The 25,170-nt window shown below is 41.4% G+C and overlaps 1 protein-coding gene across 2 annotated transcripts in view; it reads right to left on the bottom strand.

Moving 5' to 3' along the window:
- Positions 1-25,170, bottom strand: part of CEP89 (centrosomal protein 89) — an 84,922-nt gene that overhangs the window by 28,914 nt on the left and 30,838 nt on the right. For both annotated transcript variants that reach the window (XM_053914503.2, XM_024577478.4), the window contains exons 8-14: positions 22,562-22,780; positions 21,038-21,180; positions 16,263-16,313; positions 16,027-16,110; positions 13,706-13,809; positions 11,131-11,246; positions 8,102-8,282 (exon numbers count right to left, since the gene is read on the bottom strand). In XM_053914503.2, coding sequence (XP_053770478.1) covers positions 8,102-8,282; positions 11,131-11,246; positions 13,706-13,809; positions 16,027-16,110; positions 16,263-16,313; positions 21,038-21,180; positions 22,562-22,780 — 898 coding nt within the window. The remainder of the gene's footprint in view (positions 1-8,101; positions 8,283-11,130; positions 11,247-13,705; positions 13,810-16,026; positions 16,111-16,262; positions 16,314-21,037; positions 21,181-22,561; positions 22,781-25,170) is intronic.

Genomic DNA, 25,170 nt, shown 5'->3' with positions numbered 1-25,170 from the left:
GAAATAAGCAATAAAATATGATCTATAATCAAGAGGAAAAATATCGACAGAACAGATCCAGGAGTGAGGAAGATGATGGCACTGGCAAAGGTTTTCAAACAGCTATTATAAGTATGTTCCATATGTTCAAGACAACAGACAAAAACAGCGTGATAAGAGAAATAGAAATTTTAAAAAGACTCAAGTGGATGTTCTAGAGAAGTAAGTAATACATTGGATGAGAATAAAAACAGCTTAGTTACCACAGAATAAAATCAGTGAATTTGAGGACATAGCACTAGAAAGTAACCAGTGGAGGGAGACCCAAGATGGTGTCAGAGTAGGTGGAAGCTACACTCACCTCCTCCCAGGACCAAACTGGAATTACAACTAAATTAGAGAAAAATCATCCTGAATAACCAACTGAACACTCGCTGGACAGAGCCTCATAACCCAGGACCTATGGAAGAAACCACATCACCACAGTGAGACTGATAGGAAGTACGGAGGCACGAGAGGGCTGGCTGGGCTCCTCTGGTGGCAGCTGAAGTTCCAGAGGGATATTTCAGTGGCTGGCTGGGTCCCCTCTGAGAAGTACAGGTTCTAAACCCCAAGCTGGGCTCCCCAGCCTAGAGCACCAGAACTGGGAAAGGATAACTACCAGTGAAGAGCAGTGTGGTTTCTGTCCACCAGGCAGAGACAACTAGTGATACAGAGTCTCTTAAAGGGCCAACACACAAAATTTTGTTTGTATCCACTTACCCTGGGAGCCGGCAGAGGGAGGGCAGAGCAGACTACAGCCATGCAAAAAGCGTCTGGGTTTGGTGGCTCAGGAAAGAGAGCTGAAGGGTCAGGCACTAGAGTTCCTGTTCTTAGTCATTCCCCACACTGCAGAAGTCATCTTTCTCAGGCAGTGCACTCCCCTCCCTACAGCATCAGCCTGGGGGTAACCAATAGCCCCACTACTGACTTACTTGGCCCCTCTGTGGAGATTAAACAGGGCTGCTGAAGAGTGCTGCTGGAGGCTATTTCCTTGATTAAGCCTATCAGAAAGCCTGCAAACAGCTGGACCTCTGGGAGCGGTGAGACTTTAGCTGACCCTCCCACAGGCCCAGTGCTGGTAAAACCAGCCATGGTGCACTGCTTGGTTCTGTCTGCACACACCCAGGCCCAGCGAGGGAGCCACAAGCTGTGGATTGCTGATAACTCTAAACCGGTTGCACAGGGCCAGTCACAGGGAACGTCTGACGTAAGTCTGCGTGAGAGTCCTTGCAGATGTTCCCAATACACAGAAACAAACACAGAGGCAGCCGAAATGGGAAGACAAAGAAACAGGCCCCAAATGAAAGAACAAGAGAATTCTCAAGAAGAACTAGATGAAATGGAGGCAAGCAATTAATCAGATATGGAGTTTAGAGTAATGATTATAAGTGCAACAGCATGAAAAAAAGACATGGAAATCATAAAAAAGGACCAGTCAGAAATAAAGAATGCAATTTCTGAAATAAATAATACACTGGAAGGAATACACAGTAAATTGGATGATGCAGAGGATAGAATTAGTGATTTGGAAGACAAGGTAGAAAAAAATGCCCAAGCAGTGCAGCAAAAAAAAAAAAAAGAAGAAAAGATTTGTAAAAATGAGGAAAGTTTAAGAAACCTGTGGGACAACATGAAGCAGAACAACATTCACATCATGGGAAAACCATAAGGAGAAAAGAGTGAGCAAGGGATCAAGAACCTATTTGAAAACAATGACTTAAAGCTTCCCTAACCTGGTAAAGGAAAAGACACACAAGTCCAGGAAGTGCAGAGAGTCCCAAACAAGATGAACCCAAAGAGGTCCACTCCAAGACACATTGTAATTAAAATGACAAAGGTTAAAGACGAGGAGAGAATTTTAAAAACCTCTAGAGCAGGGGTGTCAAAGTCATTTTCACTGGGGGCCACATCAGCCTTGCAGTTGCCTTCAAAGGGCTGAATGTAATTTTAGGACTGTATAAATGTAGCTGCTCCTTAACTAGGGGGAAGGAGCTCAGTGCTGCCGCCAGGTAGAAACAAGGTGCCCGGCTGATAAAACAAGGTAGAGGGCCGGATTCGGCCTGCAGGCCTTGTGTTTGCCACCTGTGCTCTAGAGAAAAGCATTTAGTTTCCTACAAAGAGCTCCCATAGACTATCATCTGACTTCAGAACACAAACATTTCAGGACAGAAGGGATTGGCATGAAATATTCAAGGTGACGAAAAGCAAGGACCCACAAACAAGGTTACTTTACCCAGAAAAGCTATCATTTAAAATTGAAGGAGGGGAGTGCTGGGCAGGGCAGGGGAGAGCAATGGGGGGAAATTGGGACAACTGTAATAAAACAATACATTTTTTAAAAATTAAGGTGAAATAACGAGCTTCCCAGGACAAAAGAAAAAGAAAAGGCTGAAAGAGTTTGTGAACACCAGACCAGTATTGCAACAAATGTTAAAGGGCTTGCTTTAAGAAGAAAAAGAAAGAAAAACAGAGGTAAATGGTTTTTAAAAAATGACAATAGATACATAGCTATCAATAATTACTTTAAAAGTAAATGGCTTAAATGCACCAATCAAAAGACATATGGTATCTGAACGGATAAGAAAACAAGACCCGACTTCCAGTCAAGATGGCAGGATAGGTAAACACAGCTCACCCCCTTGCACACCACATCAAAATTACAACTAAAATAAAGAACCACCATTACAAAGAACCATGAGAAATTGAGCTGAATGGAAACCACATCCATCCAGATGGTAGGAGGGGCACAGATGTGGACAGAGCTTGTCCCATGTCTACTTGTGGTGGATAAAAATTGGGAGAGATATATCAGGAGCAAGGAGTCCCAGCCCCACACCAGGCCCCCTGGCCCAGAAACATAGTCCCCATAGCTTCTGGCTGCAAAAACCAGCAGGGACTGAGTTGGTAGAAGAAACTTCTGGAGTCCCAAGCATTCCTCTTAAAGAATCCACACACAGACTTCCTCGGAATCACTCCCTCTGAGCTCTAGCACCAGGATAGCAGCTTGAAAGGCACCAGTGGCATACGGGGAAGAACTGAAGTGTCTGGCATCAGGGCAAGAGCTAGGGGACAGCTTTCTCCCAGACATAAAGGTGGACAGAGGGCACTGTGCCTTTTCTGAACCCTCCCCCACACAGAACCACAGAGCAGGCAGGCAGGTGCCATATCTGAAACTCCATCAACACGGCTAACACTATTTGCCCTGCACTGACATCACATATGACTCTGTCCTACCAAACTTACAGGCCCACTCAAGCTGTTAATAGTGACTTTTCCATATGAATGGCTGGTCTTGGCTCATGCTTTATTACTTCCCAAATCCTCTCAAGCCCCAAACAGCCTCAGTGACCCCCAATCCCCCAGACCTCTTGCTATATGGCTCCAGGCCAGACACTAGCAGCAGCCAGCCTAGATTCACAGCTTGGCTTTCCCTGGAAATCTCAACGCCCAGCACAAGTAACAGCCATCTTAGATTGCTTTATAGCTCATGCAGGGTGACCCTGGGCAGAACACAGGTCGGGGATGACTGGGGATGACTTGACCTGCACCGTCCAGGAAACCCGAGAGCCTGCACACCCAGTGGACAGCTACAGACCACATCAGAGTACCACCACCCTGACCCTGCACAGCTGATCCTCCACAGAGGGCAGAGGTTGGTGATCACTGGTCACAGCCAATCCTTGCAGCTGACTGGCCTGGGTAAATCCTGCCCGATGATCTGCCGACATCACCATCTCTCAACTACAAGAGGAGGATGTACTCAGCCCACATGGAGGGCACACATCGTGTACCGAGCTTGGGTGATAGGAGAAGCTGTGCTACTGAACTCTATAGGATATTACTACATTAGGCCATGCTACCAAGACTGGAGTCATAGCAGCTCTACCTAATACATAAAAACAAACGCAGGGAGGCTGCTAAAATGAAGAGACAAAGAAACATGGTCCAAATGAAAGAACAGATCAAACCTCCAGAAAAAAAACTAAGCAAAACAGAGATAAGCAATCTGTCAGACAAAGATTTCAAAGCACTGGTTGTAAGGATGCTGAAGTATAGGGAACCGTTCCATGTGTGGGAAATATAGTCCAGCTCCCACTCGAAAAAGCCAGTGGGGTTCGAGGTCCGGCACACAGGACCCACGCCCATGGACAGGTTCTCCCGTGGGGAATCAGGCCTGTATTGTCCCTAGGCTGCTATGAGACTTGCTTTTGCTAAAACTCCCTCACCCTGAATTGAGGCAGCAAATGTTTACTGAATATCTTTAACTTCCTAAAGTCTGTGCTAAACCTCCCAAGTATGGAGTGTAACCAGTTCAATCACTTTTCCCCTTGATCTGTAACATCCTTCTCTTTGAAGTAATTAGCAACATTCTTTTCTTTGTTATCTGTAAAAGGTAATCACCTACAGCAAACCTGTGCATAGTAAATGAGGATCATCCTCGATGTAATGTACCCAGAAAAGCAATAAAAGCCTGTCCAGGCAGGGCTTGGGCTCTCTCTGGCCCTCTTGCCCTCTCTCTCACTTAGAGAGTGGCCATGCTGTCCCTTTTTCTACACAGGATTTCTGTAGTCCATGTGTATTTGTCCATTGCTGCCACAACACACGGATCCCATGGGCCGGGATCCGCATCATCAAAGGAACTTAGTGAGGACCTCAATAGTATACAAAAAGATCCAGATGGAAAACAAGGATTTCACTAGTTGAAATAAAGAACAATTTACAGAAAAACAACAGTAGAGTGAATGAAACCAAATTCAAATCAATGATTTGGAACATAAATAAGCAAAAAACAAATAATCAGAGCAAGAAGAAAGAAGATTCCAAAAAAATGAGGATAGGATAAGCAGCCTATGAGACAACTTCCAGCATTCCAACACTCACATCATGGGGGTGCCAGAAGGAGAAGAGAAAGAGTAAACTAAGCAAACAAGGAATTGGAAATCTATTTGAAAAGATAAGATAGAAAACTTCCCTAATTTGATGAAGAAAACAGACATGCAAGTCCAGGAAGCACAGAGAGTTCCAAACAAGATGGATGCAAACAGGACCACACCAAGACACATCATCATTAAAATGCTAAAGGTTAAAGGTAAAGACAGATCTTAAAAGCAGCAAAAGAAAAGCAGTTAGTTATCTACAACGGGGTTCTGATAAGACTGTCAGCTGACTTCTCAAAAGAAACTTTGCAGACTAGAAGGGACTAGCAAGAAATATTCAAAGTCATGAAGAGTGGGGACCTACAGCCAAGACTGCTCTACCCAGAAAGCTATAATTTAAGAATCAAAGGGCGGATAAAGAGCTTCCTAGACAAGAAAAAAACTAAAGGAGTTCATCATCACAAAACCATTATTATATGAAATGTTAAAGAGACTTATTTAAGAAAAAGATCAAAATTATGAATAATAAAATGTCAATAAATACATATCTATCAACAATTGTATCTAAAAAACAAACTAAGCAAACAAGAATAACGGAGAGAGAATCGTGGATATGGAAAGTATTTTAACGGTTTCCAGGTGGGAGGGGTGTGTGGGGAGATGGGTGAAGAGGTGAGGGGATTAAGAAGCATAAATAGGTAGTTTCAGAAGAGCCATGGGGATGCAAAGTACAGTATAGGAAATGGAGAAGCCAAAGAACTTAAATGTATGGTCCATGGACATGAACAGTGGTGCGGGGATTGCCTGAGCAGGTGGGAGTGCTTGGTGCAGGGTGGCAAAGGGGGAAAAATTGGGACAACTGTAATAGCATAATCAATATAATATAATTTTTAAAAAACCAGTGAGATCGAGGAAGAAATCAAAAGATACCTTGAACAAATAAAAATGAGAACACAACAACCCCAAATCTGTGGGACACAGGGAAAGCAGTCCTAAGAGGGAAAAACATAGCACTGCAGGCCTATCTCAAGAAACAAGAAAAAGCTCAAATAAACAATCTAACTTTACACTTAAAGAAACTTGAAAAAGAACAACAAAGACCAAAATGAGAGGAAGGAAAAAAATAATAAAGATCAGAATAGAAATAAACAAAATAGACTTTAAAAAAATAATACAAACTTCCAGCCAAGATGGAGGCACAGGTAGATAGGTACACTTTGCTTTCTCACACAACCAAAAGGACAACAAATTTAAAAACAAAAAATACCAGGACTGCCAGAAAATGGAACTGTATGGAAGTCCAACAACCAAGGAATTAAAGGAGAAACATTCATTCAGACTGGTAGGAGGAGCAGAGACAGGCAGCTGGGGTGGAGAGGATGCACAGCAAGGCAGGGACTAGAGGACCAGGTGGGCGAGGCAGTGGCTGGCAGACCAGGTGGTTCCACATTTGGGTGCAGATAAACCCGGAGGAATAATAGGAGAGCAAGAAAGACCATGCAACCCAGGGTTCCAGTGTGGGGAAATAAAGCCTCAAAACCTCTGGCTGTGAAAACCTGTGGGGTTGTGTCAGCGGGAGAAGATCCCAGCCTCACAGGAGAGTTCGCTGGAGAGACCCACAGGGTCCTAGAACGTACATAAACCCACCCACCTGGGAATCAGCAACAGAAGGTGGTAGTTAGTGGGGGAAGTGACTGAAAGCCCTCCCAGAGTCAAGCAAGCAGCACTGTTCCCTCTGGGACCACTCCCCCACAGCGCCAAAACGCAGTGATGTATTGCCCTGCCCTGGTGAATACCTAAGGCTCCTCCCCTTACAATGTAAGAGGTGCACTGAGACAAAAAAACAAGGCCCAAAAGAAAGAACAGATCAAAGCTTCAAAAATAGAACAAAAAGGGATGAAAAAGAAGTATTCGAAGTCAAGAAAGGCAAGGTCCTACATCCAAGATTACTCTCTCCAGCAAAGCTTTCATTTAGAATGGAAGGGCAGATAAAGTGCTTCCCAGATAAGGTCAAGTTAAAGGAGTTCATCATCACCAAGCCCTTATTATATGAAATGATAAAGGGATTTATCTAAGAAAAAGAAGATCAAAACTATAAACAGTAAAATGACAACAATCTCACAACTATCAACAACTGAATCTAAAAAAGAAATGAAAACAGAAACAAACTAAACAAACAACTAGAACAGGAACAGAATCATAAAAATGGAGATCACATGGAGGGTTAACAGCAGGGAAGGGGGGAGAATGGGGTAAAAAGTACAGCGAATAAGAAGCATAATTGGTATAAAATAGACAGGGGGAGGTTAAGAATAGTTGAAGAAGTCAAAGAGCTTATATGTGCAACCTATGGGCATGAACTAAGGGCGGGGAATGCTGAAGGGAAGGTGGGGTACAAGGCAGAGGAGGATAAAAGGGAGAAAAAAACAGAACAACTGGAATAGCATAATCAATAAAATATACTTTTAAAAAATCCCCTGTATCTATGCCCTGATTGGTGTGGCTCAGTGGATTGAGCGCCCGCCTGTGAATCAAAGGGTTGCTGGTCTGATTCCCAGTCAGGGCACATGCCTGAGTTGCGGGCCAGGTCACCAGTAGGGGGCATGCGAGAAGCAACCACACGTTGATGTTTCTCTCCCTCTCTTTCTCCCTCCCTTTCCCCCTGTGTAAAAATAAATAAAATATATTTTTAAAATCCCTTGTATCTAAAATATGTCTTTTACTTAATGAAAGGCATTTTTGTGTAGTTTATGTATAGTATCAAATAAAAAATATTTAGCACTATAGGCTATTTTTTTGTGTGAAAAGTAATCTTTTGTGACATTACTTATTTAATGAGTGTTCTATTCCATTTTATGGTTGTATCCCTTCATTTAACCAGTTCCTTATTACTGGATATCTAGACTTCCACTCCTTTAAATTATCTCTGGTTCTAAAATCAATATGGGCTGGTACAGCAGAGAAAAAATTATACACACACACATAAAAAGTGCAGACTGTAGCCCTGAGGGACAGCCGTATTCTACTTTAATAAAGTATTTACCATTCACAGACTGCAACACCTGTGCTCATGTAGCCAAGAGACTCAGAAAAAGGCAGAACAAAAAATTAAAAGGAAAAAAAGCAGAGCAATCTCTTCCCACTCTGCAGGTAACAACGTACACTGTGACGCATTAACACTTGAAAAGACGCTAAACCCTTACCTTTCCAACTCATCTACAATCGAAGCATGAACTTTCATTGCTATTTTGCCATTCAACTGTGTTTTCAGTTCTTGGCGTTCAGAGCTTAAAATTTCCAACTGCTCCTTGCTTTTAGTGAGCTCCTTTTCTTGGCTCTGTGTTTTAGTCTCCAGAAGCATTAGTTGTTTAGTCAGTTTAGAAACTGAAAAACAAAAGAGATGAATAAAGACTTGGTACAAGAAACTTGATTAATGATACGTGATTATTTATTTATTTATTTATTTATTTTTAGAGAGAGGGGGAGGGCCGGAGAAAGACAGGGAGAGGGAAACATCAGCGTGAGAAACGCTGAGCAGTTGTCTCTCAAACACACCGCCGCCGGGGACCGAACCCCACACGTAACCCAGGCATGTGTCCTGACTGGGAATTCAACCTGCGACCTTTCATTTCACAGGACGACACCCAACCAACTGAGCCACACCAGTCAGGGCAATACATGATTATTGATTACTAGGTTAATACTAATGAGAGGCAACTCATAAAAAATGATCTTTTAAAAATCTTTTGGAGATTTATAAATTACTATGAAAGGCCTTGTTCTTAAAAATTGCTGTCCTTATAATTAAGCATTAACTAAAAACAAACTTTCTTACTGAGGTTCAATATCTTGATATAATTGTTAAACATATAGTAAGACATGATTCTAGTTTTCAAGAACTTTCCAAAGACTTAAGTCGTGTGTAGGTATGCAGCACACATCATGATGTCGTCCCTAAAACTGCGAGCTTTTCAAGGATGTCAAACACGGCCAAGTGCAAGGAAGGACCCTAATTTAACGTAGATGTCGATCTCATATGGAACCCGGCACCCTATTCAGTTTCTTCAGGGCATGCGAGTCAAGCCTTAGCCCTTTCCCCTACTGTCATTAACCCCCTGAGGCAGCCAGAACAATGGCCCAGCCTTGACTAAGGGTCACAAGATAGGGGTTTCCATTAAGCTAAAGATAACATCAGTGGCCTCAGTTTCAGCTCCTGAGTTCCAAAGAACAATGACCTCTGGCCATGTCCCCATGAAACCAGACTGAGGGACTCCAAAGCTGACTTTAAGATCTAAATTTATGATTTACTGGCCTTACCTCACTCTCAACCAATGAGTGAGACCCATGACCCCAAATCCCTTACCCAGGACGACTGTGATTTTGCTCTATAGAAGCCCTTGTCTGTAAACCTTCTAGCTCAGGCTTTTGAGCACCATCTTCCCATTTTTCCTAGATGGTGCCATTCTGAATAAAGTGGACAGCCTTTCCCCACTGCAATTCTCCGTGTTTAGTGTTTGGCTCTGCTGGCGCTGAGTGGACACACTGTCCAGTAACACAAACTAAGACTCAAATTGATTATTTTTCTTCCCTTTCTCATTAAATTTTTATGTTTTATGTCCTGTATCTAAAGTAAATCATAAATACTTCATCCTGTGTGACACAGTAGTATGTAATAAGATACTTCCTGGGCATCTGTTGAAACTAGTACATAGAAGTACGATAGGGTAAAACTTTAAACACTTCTACTCCATAAAAACATTTAGTTGATCACCCTGGCCACTGTGGCTCAGTTGGTCAGAGCATCATCCTGTGAACCAAAAGGTCACAGGTTTGATTTCTGGTTGGGGCACATGCCTAGGTTGTGGGTTTGGTCCTGGGTCAGGCGTGTAGGAGAGGCAACCAATCAATGTTTCTCTCTTGCATCTATGTTTCTCTTCCTCTCTCTTCCTCCCTTCCCCCTCTCTAAAATCCATAAGCATGTCCTTGGATAAGGATTAAAAAAAAACCCATTTAGTTAATCAAAATGAATAGGTATTTTTGGGAAATAGAAAAATAACATAGGCTGTTGACTGAATCATCAAGGCCAAAAGGCTGGTTCTGCTCCACATGACCAGAAGAATCCTCACACCTGTTCAGATCTGCTATGTTTGAGAAAAGTAAGCTTAGTAAATATAAAATTAATTTTCCCTGTTATCTCTAATCTTGAAAGTGAAGATAGGAGGCTCAGCAACACTCTCCCCCTCCCCCCTGCCAATAACGCCAGAGTAAGAGCACATACTTCTGTGCCGCGCAGAGACTGGGGAGTGGAGAAGTCCTGTGGAGGAAACTCCTGTCGGACTCTCTGAGAGGCGCTCTCACTGTTAAACCTGACCTGGCCATCAGAAACAAGTGAAGTGCTAGCCTAGTAGCTTCAGCAACAGCAGAGGCTGGTAGCTAACTCTTCCTCAGTGTGGAAGGGGGAGTGGCTCAACTATCAGGCGCAGAAAGTAGAACAAAGTGGGGGTTACATCAGCTCATGCAAGAGAGCTTGTATTTCAGCCTCCTGTCCTGCATTATTCTTCACCGGAAAAGAAAAATCAGTAAAGCAAAAGGAAAAAATGCCATTATCTTTTTGTTCATAAATTTTGGTTTTAATAAAAGCAGAAGAAATGACTCTTAACCTGACCCACTTCCAAGTCCACTCTTACACACTGTGAGGCTCGTAGGGAGAGGGGGCAACACAAAGGGAGAGGGGGTGATCACAAAAGTATCTGACAGAGGTTTGCCTCCGACAGCACGCACGGCTCTGAAGAAAGGGCAAGAGCACAGAGAAGCTGTTTAGAAACCAAATGGTTCCACTCATTTATTCATTTAACAAACATTCAGGTACAGATCATTGTGTTGTTTCAAATCTTCACTTCACATAATTTTTCCTCTTTATGTGGTGCTCTTTCCCTTAAAACCAGTTTTGCTGAGTCTAAAGCTGTCATCTACAAGTGATTTACAAAATACACAGACTAATTAAAGCGACACTGTGGAGTCTAAGAGAAAGCAATCAATTCCTTATGGACAGTGCCTGGATATGTTATAACATGAACAGCTGCATTTCAGTAAAGAAAAATATATTCTTAAAAACATGATTTCCTCTATTTTCAATCTGAAGGGGGGACCCTACTAGAAAGGGGGTGCAAGTCTAAAATGACATAAGGACAACTTCACAGCATTGCCATTACTCACTGGAAGGACAACTCACCTTCCTGGAGATGCTCCTGGTGGGTATCCCGGGCTTTTCTTTGCTGAACCTCCAACTGCTCTATCAACAGCCTGTTTTCCTCTAAAACCAATTCCGCCTGAGTCTGAAGCTGATGCCTACAATTGATTTACAGAATTAAACACTGCCAGTCAGGTGCTGGATGATTACAGAGACGCTCCGAGTCTAAAAGAAAGCAACCGATGTTGTAGGGCATGGGTATCTGTACATGTTTTACTGCTAACCATGTTATTAACACGTTAATCCCACCATGGGCATTAAATTGGGAGAAAGGACAGTAATGCAGTTTGAATCATGAACTTCTTACTAACTTTCAAGATGTAAAATCTCAAACATATACCAAAGCAGAAAGAGCAGAATGATGAACTCGCATGTATACAACAGCCAGCCCGAACAATCATCAAATGGCCAGTCCTGTTTCATTTACACAGAACTCCAATCCCCCCACCACTGGGCTATGGCAGTAAACACAGCACTGGGAACATGGCTCACTGGGTTTGAAAGGAAGATCTGTCTTTCTTTTAAAATTTATTTATGTATTTTTATTTTAAGGAAAAGTAAGAGAAGTGAAAATTAAAACCACGATGAGGTATCACCTCACACTGGTCAGAATAGCTGTCCTCAATAAATCAACAAACTAGTGCTGGCGAGGATGGGGAGAAGGGGAACCCTTTTGCACTGCTGATGGAAATGCAGACTGGTGCAGCCACTGTAGAAAGCAGTATGGAATTTCCTCAAAAAAATTAAAAATGGAACTGCCTTATGACCCAGCAATTCCACTTCTGGGTGTTTATGTGAAGAAACCCGAAACACTAATTCAAAAGAACATAAGCTCCCCCATGTTCACTGCAGCATTATTTACAATCACCAAGTTACGGAAGCAGCTCAAGTGTCCCTCAGTAGATGGCTGGAAAAAAACAACTATGGGACATTTACACAATGGACTACTACTCTGTTATAAAAAAGAAGAAACTTTTACCCTTTGTTGACAGCATGGATGGACCTGGAGAACATTATGCTGAGTGAAATAAGCCAGTCAGAGAAAGATAAATACCATATGATTTCACTCATATGGGGAATCTTATGAACAAACTGGACTAACAAGCAAAATAGACACAGACTTGTAGAGAGCAGGAGACTGCTTTGGGGAGGGTGGTTAAGGGGTAGAGGGACTGAGTAAAAGGAAAAAAGACTCATGAACACGGACAACAGCGTGGTGATTGCAGAGAGGCTGAAAGGTATAAGGGGACTAAATGGTAAAGAAAAAATAAAATAAAATAAATAAACAAATACTCATAAATTATTTTTAAAAAGGGGAACTAAACAGGTTTGACTTACACCTATACACAAGGTCAGAGAAAGTATAGAGGTGCCAGGTTCTCACAAGGACGCGTGGAGGCACGAGAGGCCCAGTCTAACTGACCTGCTTTCCAGGGAGCTACTCAAGGAGGGTTTGGAGGGAGACACAGTAGGAAACCTGACAGAAGAAAATCCAAGTTCAGCAGGAGAAGCCACAGTGCACCAAGATCCAGCAGCTGCCTGGGCCGGTCCCAGCTGACACACCAGTGATCATAAAATCAGGGGAAACTGACATACCAGCAAGAATGCTTTTGACTCACTACCAAATTTCTGAATCTCACATTTGGAAATATTTAAGTTTTTGCAGTAATGTTGACATACTTAAAACATACTAAACATACCATACCTACACAAAGCAAAAAAGATGTATCTGAATAGTTTCTGCTTTCTTAGCTTAGTCCTGCCTGGATATTCCCTTTAGACTTCTGGAGACGTTTACTTTCTCAAATTCACTGAACAGGCATTGTCTGCTGCTGCCTGGATGAACAGGACGCGGCCCTGCCCTTGAGGAGCTCAAAAAGGAGAAAAAGAAGACGAATGTGGAACACACAGGCTGCCGGTGTGCGGCAGGTACTAGAACATGTGTGTTTAAGGCTAGGTCAGAAACTAAGAAGACAGTGATTAACTCTGCGTATAGGAAGCACTGCTGACCAGCCGCATTCGAGGGGCAGAGGGGACTAATGTACGAGCAGCAGTGCAGATGGGGCATTCAAGGGGTGGCAGCAGTATGAGCCACAGGGTGGAAGTGAGGCAGCACTTGGCTGCCAGGGAATAGAAGGCCTGCATGGAACAGACAGGACAGGGCAGGGCGGCTGAGCCTCGGAGCTGGTTGTGCAGGGCCTCATCCTGGGCTGACTGTTCTAAATGCCCTGGAGCAATCACAGGGGTCTCAGAAAGAATGTGACCCAACAGGTTTGGGGTAGGGAAAGCACCCTAGAAAAATACAACCTCAGGAAATAAAAGTGGGGAAAGCAAATATAATTCAGGTTTAAAAACCTACTTAGAATTTCAGACTAATCTTAAAATGCAAGTTTAGAAATGAACTACTAGAGTTTCATTGTACCTTACTAATTTCTTAGAAACTCTCCCTTAACATATTTTAGTTTAAAAAAGAAAATGTATTTAATGACCAAATAAAGTTTATTCCTATTATCTTTCTTTTAAATCAGTAAAATACCAGAAATCCAACCCCACTTGCCATTCCTCAGTGGTGACAGGACGACTCTTATTTAACTGCTGGTGCAGGTCTTTGTTTTCCTTCACCACTTCTTGGACTCGAATCCTGAACGTTTTCATTTCCTCCTGAAATAAAAGTTATGTAAATTGCAACACACACACACACACACACACACACACATTTATATCTCTTAGTTCTAGTGCTGTTGCTGTGGCTAAAATCAAATGCTAATGGCTTTTCAGAAGTCTCCCAGTAACAGCAGCCTGAAACTTGGTAGCAGCACCAAGCATCTGCTTTCAAGAAGCTCACAGTCTGGTGAGTTTGGAGAGACAACTACAATGCTGAGTACCAGGGACACCGAACCACGGGTTTTAAACATTCAATTCCTAATTTCATACCATTTTTGTGTAACTGCCAAATACTTGAAAAGAGAAAAGGGGCATGAGAAAAGAAGAGATACTTGTAAACACGAATTTTTCCTTTGTTTAAAGACCTTGAAGGAGCCCGTGGCCAGGAAGCTCAGTTGGTTAGAACGTCATCCTGATACACCTAGGGTGTGGGTTCAGTCCCTGGTCAGGGCACATACAAGAGTCAGCCAATGAATGTATCAATAAATAGAAAAACAAATCGATGTTTCTCTTTTTTTTCTACCCTTGTCTCTTTCTCTCTTTCTCTCAAATCAATAAAAAAAAATAATAACTTTGGAGAATAAAAGGGAGCTTTTTAGAAAAAAACAAGAACTTTTCAAGAGACTAGTTAGTGTGAAGGTTGAAATCTCTTAATCCGGCTTCATTACACTCCCAAGAAAGCCTCTCTTAAAGCCATCAGTAGGTACAATTTCATCAGTCATTAGCCCCAACTCAAGGACTGTTGCTTGGTCTCAGTTTTCAACTCCAAAGTCTGTGTACGTGGCACTTAACGGCAATTTTAATTACAGTTAACATTCACTACTATTTTATGTTATTTTCAGGGGTACAGCTGTGGCACTTCTGCGGGGTGTCCTCCGTCCCAGCTTTCCTCAGCCAGCCCTTGGCCAGCTTCCGTGTCTTGTGCCGCCCTTCAGTGAGAATCTTAGGTACCAATATTTTTTGAGATGCTTCTTCTACATATTCTTCTCCCAGCTAACCTTTATGCTTATACCTGTTTAACTCAAAACAATGCCACGTAACTTCTCGTCCTCACCTTTCAGCTCAGACACACTCCCACTTGGTGGCAGTCCACTGGCTCTTTTTCAGAACAGGGTCAGGCTAACTAAAGCCCTCCGGCCAGCTGCCTGTTTTGTAAATGAAGTTGTACTGGAACCCAGACATGCCCATTTGTTTACACGGGTCCGCGGCTGCTCCCACGCTACAACAGCAGAGCTGAATAGTTGTAAAACAGAGACTGCACGGTCTGCAAAGCCTGAATTATTTACTAAATGGCCCTTTACAGAAAATGTTTCCTGGCCCCTGATTTAGAAAGAACACTAAATTAATAATTTTCTTAATTATCAGGATTGATATTCACCAATTAGTATAAGATTTATTCATCCTCTAGAGGAAAATGTTCAAAACTGCATGACGTGGGCCATATACATGAGACAGTGTAGTAAGAACAGGCTGGTCTTAAGAGACCCTTCCAGCTGGGGATCCCAGAAAAACCAACACTTCTCTCCCCGGATCATTCCAATTCCAGAGACCTCTTTGGCCGCTCGGAGGAACATGGAGGGGTATAGCATGGAAACGCATGAATGTATCTACAACACCCATGTGGACTTGTCTCCTGTGTAATCAGAATGAGCTCCACTGCCAGAAGCCATTCCCATAAAACAGAGGTAAACAAGGCAGAAATGAATAAAAACCTCACTTCCACACTGTTCCCAACAGCTCAGTAATTGGACTTCCCTGGGGTCGGCTCCTCACTGAATTAAGAAGTCCACGTAAAGCACCCCTGGCCTACTGCCTACCCCGGTCTGCCCAAGTGTCCCTTCTCACAGTGGTGTTTGCAGCTGCAGAGTGCCAGGAAAGGGGTGCCTCCCACTGCTGCCTTTTCTGCATGGAGACCCCAGTCCCTAGGGAGCTGCCTGCCTGTGAAACTTCTAATGCAGCACCACCCTGTCCCTCCAGGCCTCCCCGATCTCTCCCTGCGTCCCCCCTCCTGCTCCACTAATTACCCCCATCCTGCCTCCCTTCTTCCTTCGTTCCCTCCCTCCTACCATGCTATACTCCCTTCTTCCTTTCCTTTACCAAACATTTGAGAACCTATTAGATGGTGGGCCTATCTACTTCAAAATGTCTCTTCAAAGTTTGAAATTGTCTTATTTTGTATAAACCTTGCCTCTTCTGAGACATCTGCCAACTTACCTGAAGGGTGGCAATGAGCTCATCCTTCTCTTTCATTCTGTCTTCATAAGCCAGCAGCAAGGGTGATAGATACTTTATATCCAACTGAAGATAATGGGGTAAAGACAGTTAGTATATTTCTTACTTCTAAACACAATCAGTACATTTTTTAAAAGATGAGAAAATACACTTAATCTGGAACAGATATGAATAGCTATTCAAATATACGGGCCTGAAATTAAATAACTTTCACTCACCAACCAGGGTGGTATAGGGCCCTCTGACGGGAGGCCTTCAATATTCATACTCTAAGAACAAAACACATTTTGAACACAAATTAAACAACACTCCTGAAATTGCAAGCCTTAGATGTTCTTAGTCTACTATGTATCAGCAATCTATGCATCTATATATGTAGGCACATATATATGAGAAAAATTTCTTTTGAATTATTTAAGAATAATTTGCAGATATAATGCCTCCTTTCCTGCAATACTTCGGTGTATAATTCCTAAAAAGAAAAACCTTCACTCACTCAACCACAGCACAGTCATAAAAATCAAGAAATCAACAGTGATGTACTATGTTCTAATCTATAGAATATATTCAAATTTCACCTATTCTCTTTTCTTTTCTTGAATCCACATGTAAGTGATACCATGCAGCATCTGTCTGACTTACTTCACTTAGCACACTTTAGCCCTTCAGGTTCATCGATGTTGTTGCAAATGGCAGGGGTGCCTTCTTTTTAAAAGCTAAATAATGCTACATCATATATATATGCAAATCCTTCACATACACATATATCATAAATCACGTCTCACATTTTCTTTGCCCACAGACACATAGGCTTCCATACCTTCGCTAATGTGAACAATGCTGTAATAAATACGGGTGTACATGGTATCAAGATAGTGATTTTGTCTCCTGTGGATATATATCCAGAAGTGGGCGTGCTGAATTACATGGTAGTTCTATTTTTAATTTCCCGATGAACCTCCGTACTGTTTTCCATTGTGACTCTAATTCACATTCCGATCAACGATGCACAAGGATTCCCTTTTCTTCACACCCATTCCAGCATTTCTTGTCTGTCTTTTTGATAACTGACATGCTCACAGGTGTGAGGTGGTATCTGTGGTTTTGATTTGCATTTCCCTGATGATTATAGTGTTGAGCAACTTTTCATGTGAACTGTTGGCCATTTATATGTCTTCTTTGGAAAATATCTGTTGTATTTAGGTCCTTTGCCCACTAAAAAAATGGTTTGTTTTTGTGCTATTGAATTACATGAGTTCTTTGTATGTTTTGGATATTAACCCTTTATCAAAGATGTGATTTGCAAATATATTCTCCCATCCCATGGGCTGCCTCTTCATTATGTTCATGGTTACATGTGCTATATAAGATTTTCATTTTGATGCAGTCCCATTTGGTTATTTCTGCTTTTATTGATTGCTTTTTGTCAAATCCAAAAAATCATTGCCAAGGCCAATCTCAAGGACTTTTATTGTTCCAGGTTTTACATTCAAGTCTTCAATCCATTTTGAGTTGATTTTTGTGTGTGGCATAAGATTCTTTTATATAAGGATATCCAGTTTTCCAAACAGCATTTATTGAAGAGAGTGTCCTCTCTTTGTTGTATATCCTTGGCTCCTTTATCAAAAATAAATCAATCACATATGTATGGATTTATTTCTGGGCCCTCTATTCTGCTCCACTGATTTGCCCATTTTTATGCCAGTTCCATACTATTTTGATTACTATAGCTTTGTCATATAGTTTGAAATCAGGAGGTGTGATGCCTCCAGCTTTGTTCTTCTTTCTCAAAGTTGAGTTTTTATGGTGCGAAAGGCATTGAATTTTGTCAAATGCTATTTATACATCTTGGTTGTTCAGTAGCACGTTGTTCAATCTCCACATGTTTGTAAGTTTTCTTGTTGTGACTGATTTCTAATTTCATACACTGTGGTCAGAAAAGATGCTTGATAAGATTTCAATCTTCTAAAATTTATTGGCTTATTTTGTGACCTTACATATGGTCTATCCTAAGGAAAGTTCCACGTGCACTTGAGAAGAATGTATATTCTTCTGCTGTTGGATAAAAAGTTCTGTATTAGGTCCACTTGGTCTAACATGTAGTTTAAGTCCAGTATTTCCCTACAGATATTCTGTTTTGATGATCTATTGCTGGGGTATTGAGTCCCCTACTATTATTGCTGTTTCTCCCTTCAGTTAATATTTGCTTTATATATATACAGGCGCTGTGATATTGGCTGCATATTTACAATTGTTATATTCTCTTGATGAACTACCATTATTTAATAAACTTGTCTCTTTTACAGTTTTGACTTAAAATCTATTTTGTCTAATGTAAGCAGTTACTCCTGCTTTCCATTTGCATTAAACATATTTTTCCACCCCTTCACTTTCAGTCTGAGTGTGTCCTTACAGCTGAAGTGAGTCTTTTGTAGGCAGCCTAGAGTTGGGTCTTGTTGTTCTTTTACCTGTTTTGTCACTCTGTGTCTTCTGATTGTAGAACTTAGCGCTTTCATTTAAAGTAATTATTAAGTATGGACTTTTTAATTACCATTTTGTTCGTTGTTTTCTGGCTGTTTTGTAGTTCCTTCCTTCATTTTTCCTTTTCTTGCTCTCCTCCTTTGTGATCTGATGATTTTCTGCAGTGGTATGCTGTGATTCTTGATTCCCTGTTTATTTTTTGCATACATTTACTATAGGTTTTTGCTTTGTGACTACCATGAGGCTTGCATAAAACATCTTTTAACAGTCATTTAAGCTAATGACGACTTCACTTTGCGCTTCCAATCAGCTTGCATCTACATGCTCACTACAATCCCCCTTGTTGGGACACTGGTGGGTCTTGGTAAACACCAAACACACAAAACTATGTTTTTACCACCACCCCACATTTTGTTTTTGATACCATAATTTATATCTTTTTATATTGTGTACCCATTAACAAATTATTGTATAGTTATTTTAAATACTTTTGTCTTTAACCTTTTTACTAGTTATAAGTGATACACCCACAACCATTACAATATTAGAGTATTCTGAATTTAACTATATATTTATCTTTACCAGTGAGTTTTATAACGTCATATGGTTTTGTTACTAATTAGCACCCATTCTTTTCAGCCTAAAGAACTCCATTTCTTGTAAGGCTGGTCCACTGCTTAGTTGGCATCCTACTCTCTTGTGGTCTGCAGTTTCCACTGAAAATTCCACTTACAGTTTTATGGAGGTTCCCTTGTGAAGAGTTTTTTTTTCTCTTGCTGTTTTAAGATTCTCTCTTAACTTTTGACAACTTAATGATAATGTGTTGTGGTGTGGGTCTCCTTAGATTAATCCCATTTGGTGCTCTGGACTCCCCAAATCTGGATGTCTGTTTCTTTCCCAAAGTTAGGGAAGTTTTCAGCCATTGTTTCTTTGATAAGCTTTCTGTCCCTCTCTCTCCTCTCCTTCTGAGGCCTCTGTGATACGTATATTCTTCTGCATGATGGTATTCTGTAAGTCCCTTAAGCTATCTTTACTTTTTTCATTCTTTTTTTTTTTGATCCTCTGACTGGATGGATACCACTGCTCTGTCTTCAAGTTCACTGGTCCTTTTCCCACTTGCTCTAATCAGCTGTGGAACCCCTTTATTGAAATTTTCAATTGAGTTATTGTATTCTTCAGGTTTACAATTTGTTTGGTATCTTTTTCTATGTTCTGTCACTGTTGAAATTCTCACTTGTTCATGCATTGTTTTCCTGACTATGATGAGCATCTTTATGACTGTTACTGTGAACTCTCTATTGAGTAAATCACTTATCTCCATTTCATTAAGACTGGTTTCTGAAGATTAATTTTGTTCTTCTGTTTGAAACATACTTCTTTCTTTATGTTCCTTGACCCTCTGTGTTGGTTTTACAGCCTCCTCTCCCAGGCTTGATAGAATGGTCTCTTGTAAAGATAAATCTCATCAATCAGATGAATGATCTCTTGTTGGAGATGAACCTTGTCAATCAGCCCAGTTGGAGCTCCTGGTTACCTTTCAAACCTCTGTCCACTGTCTTTGTTCTTAGTGGTTCCCATTAGTTGAGGGTGTACCAAGACCCACCAGTGTCCCAGTGAGGGCGAATGCAGTCTGCACCTAGATGTAGGATGATTAGAAGCCAGGGAGCAGCTAGGAAAGTATGCAATTATACCTCTTTCAGGCAAAAAGGTGGGAGATGGTCATTTTTGCCTGCTCTCTTTGTGCTGAGCCTGGGTATGTAGCTGAGCCCATTTAAAAATTGTTTCATTGTTTGCTGTAAACCTGTGTTGTGTGGGACTCATAAATGCAAGCCCCACTGACTACAGTTAGGTGACTTGAGGTTTGTATAAACGAGTCTGCCTTCTTTTGCAAGCTAGTGGACAAATGACAGTTGTAAACTTGAGGACCAGGACTGAGAATGGAGCGGCTATATGGACTTTCATTCTTTAACTTTGCATAAACTTCTGTATTGTCCCGATTTTTTTTGTATCCTCACCCTAGAACACGCTTATTGATTTTAGAGAGAAGAAAAGAGAGGGAGAGAGATAGAGGGAGGGAAATATTGATGTGAGAGAGAAACATCGATTGGTTGCCTTGCACATGCACCCCTGACCAGGGACCAAACCCGAAACCCAGGCATGTGCTCTGACTGGAAATTGAACCCATGACCTTTTGGTTTACAGGACAATGCTCCACCCAACTGAGTCACACTGGCTAGGGCAGTCCTACTTTTTTATAAAGAGCCTTTACTGCCTTTGTTAGGAGAAAGGAAGGAAGAAAAGGAAGAAGTGAGAGAGGGAGAGAAGAAGGGAGAAAACGAAGGGAGGAGGTGGAAGGAAGAAGTAAATAGAAAGGTCCCTAGAAATACTGTGCTTTGTCTTTTTACACCAAATTTTGTAATACATATGAACCCCCTCAAGTTTGGAAATCAAATTTAACAGGAAGGGCTAAAAAAACATCTGGAAACTAATTTTTCTTAATTGGAAACATTACCTCTTCCTTGGACAAATGCCTGAATTTTGTTTGATATCTGCTCAGTTCTACATTCAAACGATGGACAGTCATTTTCAACCCATCATTTTCATCCACTAGTTCTTGAGTTTGTTTTCTTAGAGAAAGTAACTCAGGTGCAGCAACTATTGAAAAAAAATATTACACTATAAGAACTTGTATCAGATTAATTAAGAGTTTATATAAATTGCTAACTGTCTGCCCTTTTTCCTTTTAGGCTCACAGAGGCACTGAACGACAAATATATAGGTATAAATGAATAACAGTTTCTAAGTTTTTTTAATACTAAGTAGTCAATACTTTGGAAGTTTGTGGAAGTTTTTACATGTACAATTAATTAAGGCAAAATAAAAACTTTACAGTGAAAAGGAAAAGTCATTGTTTCCAATGATATCTAAATATATGCCTTGCAAATCATACAGAATAAATGTAATATTAGAATAACCTTTCGAAATAATAGCAATGCCTATTAGAAAACATAATAGAAAATAGACCCCACAAAGTAATAATACAAATAATATAAAGTATCTAGAAATAAATGTACATAAGTCAAGAAATATGCAGAGTAAATATGAAGAAAATGACAACCTCTCTCTTCAGGCGATAATATTAGTCCTATATAGACAGATAAATGTATAGAGACAACATTAGTAAATATTTATATAATCTTACAGGTAAATAGGGTACAAATCATAAAAAATATTTCATAGATTTAGTTAAATTATCAACAGAGAAAATATTACATATATGACAAAGGCTAATATCCTTAATACATAAAGAGCTCCTACAAACCATGAGAAAAAGCCAAGTATCTTAAAATAAAATGGGAAAATTGATATTTTTTAAGATTTTATTTATTTATTTTTAGGGAGAGGGGACAGGAAAGAGAAAGAGAGGGAGAGAAACATCAACGTGTGGTTGCCTCTTGTGCACCCCTCACTGGGGACCTGGCCTGCAACCCAGGCATGTGCCCTGACTGGGCATCAAACCGGTGACCCTTTGGTTTGCAGGCTGGCACTCAGTCCACTGAGCCACACCAGCCAGGGCAAAAATGGGAAAATTTAAAAATGAAAAATAAAGTGACCTGCAAAGATGTGAATATCTAAGCTCATCAATAATAAAAAGAAATACAAATTAAAATGTGATCCCTTTTTTGTGCTATCAAATTAGAAAGAAAAATATAATCCTCATCATTGGTAAATATGTGGTAAAAGACACTTTATATGCTGCTCAGTGGGATAAAAACCGATATGAACTATATGTAAAGTTACTCTCCTAAGCATCGGATCCAGAAGTATTGGAATTTCTTTAGCACAACAATAATGATAGAGCAGATAAAATCAAATTACAAGTATAAGGATATTAATGAAAGAACCTAAATTATAACACAAAATATGAACATTAATAACAAATATTATAACCTAAAATATTAACTCTCAAAATAAATAAGAAAATGAGTAATGCCTGTTTGTTCCTTTAATAAAAGAACTATGTAGTTGTCCCCACCTTCCTGAGAGGATGCTTTCTCAGCCTCTTTCAGCTGTCCATTTTCTTTTTGCATTCTCTTAAGTTTTAACTGTAGTTTTTTCATTTCGTGTTTTACCATGTTAAGTTCAAAAATAAGGGTTTGGTTTGTACTGTTCACATGCAAATTTTCTTCTTTTAATTCCTCAAACTTTTCTTTGGTTATTTCTATCCATTGTTGATGTATTTTACCAGTTATATCTGAAAAGGTAGAGGGAAAGGGAAAACGTTTTAAAATATTAACTGACATTTACAATTTTACATCAACATTACACAAGACCTCATCTGAAAAACCATGTGTGCAACCACTTCCTGTCAGGCCTCATGCTGTGTTCTTTGGTCCTGGGAAAGAGAATGGCTGTATGAGAAAGAATGAGTGGTCTGATGAGACTACAGTGGATGACAGGAAGAGAGGTGACAGAGGGGGAGACAGGAACCAGAGGAGGCCACCAGGAGCCAGAAAGCCTTTTAGGCAAATGTGTGAAAAGCACAAGGCTCCACTATCAGATGAATCTGTCAGGCCAGCAGTAAAGAAAGTGAATGAATGAGGCCCGGCCCAGAAGGGCTCTGAGGGGCAGCACGATGGTGGGGATAGAAAGGAAGGGCTGTATGACGGACAAATACCATTATGATCTCACCTTTAACTGGAACATAATCAACAAAAGAAAAAAGTAAACAAAATACAACCAGAGACACTGACGTTGGGAACAGTCTAGCAGTGGCCAGGGGGGAGTGGGGTGGGGACAGTGGGAAGAGGGGATTGCAGGAACTATTATGAAGGACACATGGACAAAATCGGGGGGGATGGTGGGGGTGGGGGAGGGAAGTGGGTTCAGCTGGGGTGGGGGGAGGGAATGGGAGAAAAGGCATACAACTGTAATTGAATAACAATAAAAATTGAAAAAAAATCACAAGGAAATACGAAAGTAAAAAAAAAAAAAAAAGAAAGAAGGATTCAGGGATAAGACTGCACAGGGCTCAACAGCTGCCTAGGTGTGGACAGTGAGGGAGAGGAAAATCAAGGATGAGCAACAAGATCTGTGGTTTGGAAGACACTTAGCCAGACAAAGAACACAAGTGGAGCAAAGGAGGTAAGCTTGGTTTAGGACACGGGCCCAAAGCTCTGAAGGCAGCCTCAGCTGAAGAGACGGGCGCCACCAGCATGTGGGCATGACCTGATGGCACCAGGGAGAGAAGAAAACCAGCAATAAGAAAAGATTTTAAGAAGAAATAGTAAGAAAGATAAGAAGAAAACAGAGAGTGATGTTCTACATTTTGAGATACACTCAGAGAGGTCAAAAAAGGTGAAAGCTACAATGAGCTCCCTGGCTAGGGCATGCTTCTGGGGGTGGAAACAGAAGCAGAGCTTCTGTGGACTGACAAGGGTACGAGGGCTGGTGGCTCCAGACAGTAGGTAGATTCAATGCACACCCCAGGGGACAGACAAGGGCTAGAAGGGGACTGTGACTCCAGATAACCTCCCCTGGCCCCTGATGCATATATATGTGGTCCTTAGAACATGAAAGGAAAGGCTAAGAAGTGAGTAACTCCACAGCTACACTGAGAAAGAGAGGGGGACCACGAGGAACCCCAGAAAGAATACAATGGAGGTTAGGTTGAAGACAGAAGCTATAGCTTAAAACATGTCAGGAGATGTCAGCTACAAAAGGTGAGGATGCCTTGCCCTGGCAGGAAGTGGGAACTGAAGTGGCTTAGAAAGGACTGATGAGGAGTCTGGCTAGAGCACCAGATGGGGCTCACCCCCCCCGGGCCAGGCAGCTGACAGCAGAGATGCGTGCCCCTTGGCAGGCAGTACCTACAGGCACTGAGGTCTGAGAGGCAGGGCGGGCTCAAAGGCCCGTCAGTCACTGGAAACAGGCTGTAAAACTGGCAGCCTGGCTGGCTTCCCCATTGGAGAAGCCTGCAGTAAGCTGATACAGCATCCCCGGGCAGACCAACAGGGACTCTCGGGAACCAAGGCGGGCATACCACCAAGAACTGTCAAGTGTCTGAGCCAAGAGAAGCCCCAAAGTCAAGTTAACAGGAGAGAGTGGCTGGCACAAAGACTATAAGATTTTGGAATGAGTATACTTAATATTCTCAGAGATGCTTGTCAATACTTCATAGAAATCATGTAAACATCCTAAATAATACATAAATTCAAAGGATGGCTGAGTGGCAGAATACACACAATGACAAATGACCCTGTGGGCTAGAAGTTAGAGCCCTAGCAAACTCCCACAATATAGCACCAGAAACAGTAAGAATGGGTGAGAGTCAAGTCAATCCCACATGGAGGACAGACTGAAAAGGGTCCAATATGGTTTTCAAATAGTGATGTGAGGCATAATAGGCAAAAATTACAAAATGCACTTTGAAAGCTACTGAAGCTCCCAAAACGGAAAGTACATCAGCAAACATCTCTAGACCACACACTCTGCCTCCAAGCCCCAGAGCAGAGCGCTTATTTGCATATACCCACCCTCCCAGCATCTAAGCGCACCCCACAGGTCCCTCTACCCACCATCACCCAGGATCTGACCACATCCTTGGGGACATACTTCCACCATCCAATGTTTGAATGTTTGGAC

The sequence above is a fragment of the Desmodus rotundus genome, chromosome 12 (assembly GCF_022682495.2).
Source record: "Desmodus rotundus isolate HL8 chromosome 12, HLdesRot8A.1, whole genome shotgun sequence".
NCBI classification, from domain to species: Eukaryota; Metazoa; Chordata; class Mammalia; order Chiroptera; family Phyllostomidae; genus Desmodus; species Desmodus rotundus.
The sequence above is the reverse complement of the archived record's forward strand: the minus strand, read 5'-3'. Positions and strand labels throughout refer to the sequence as shown.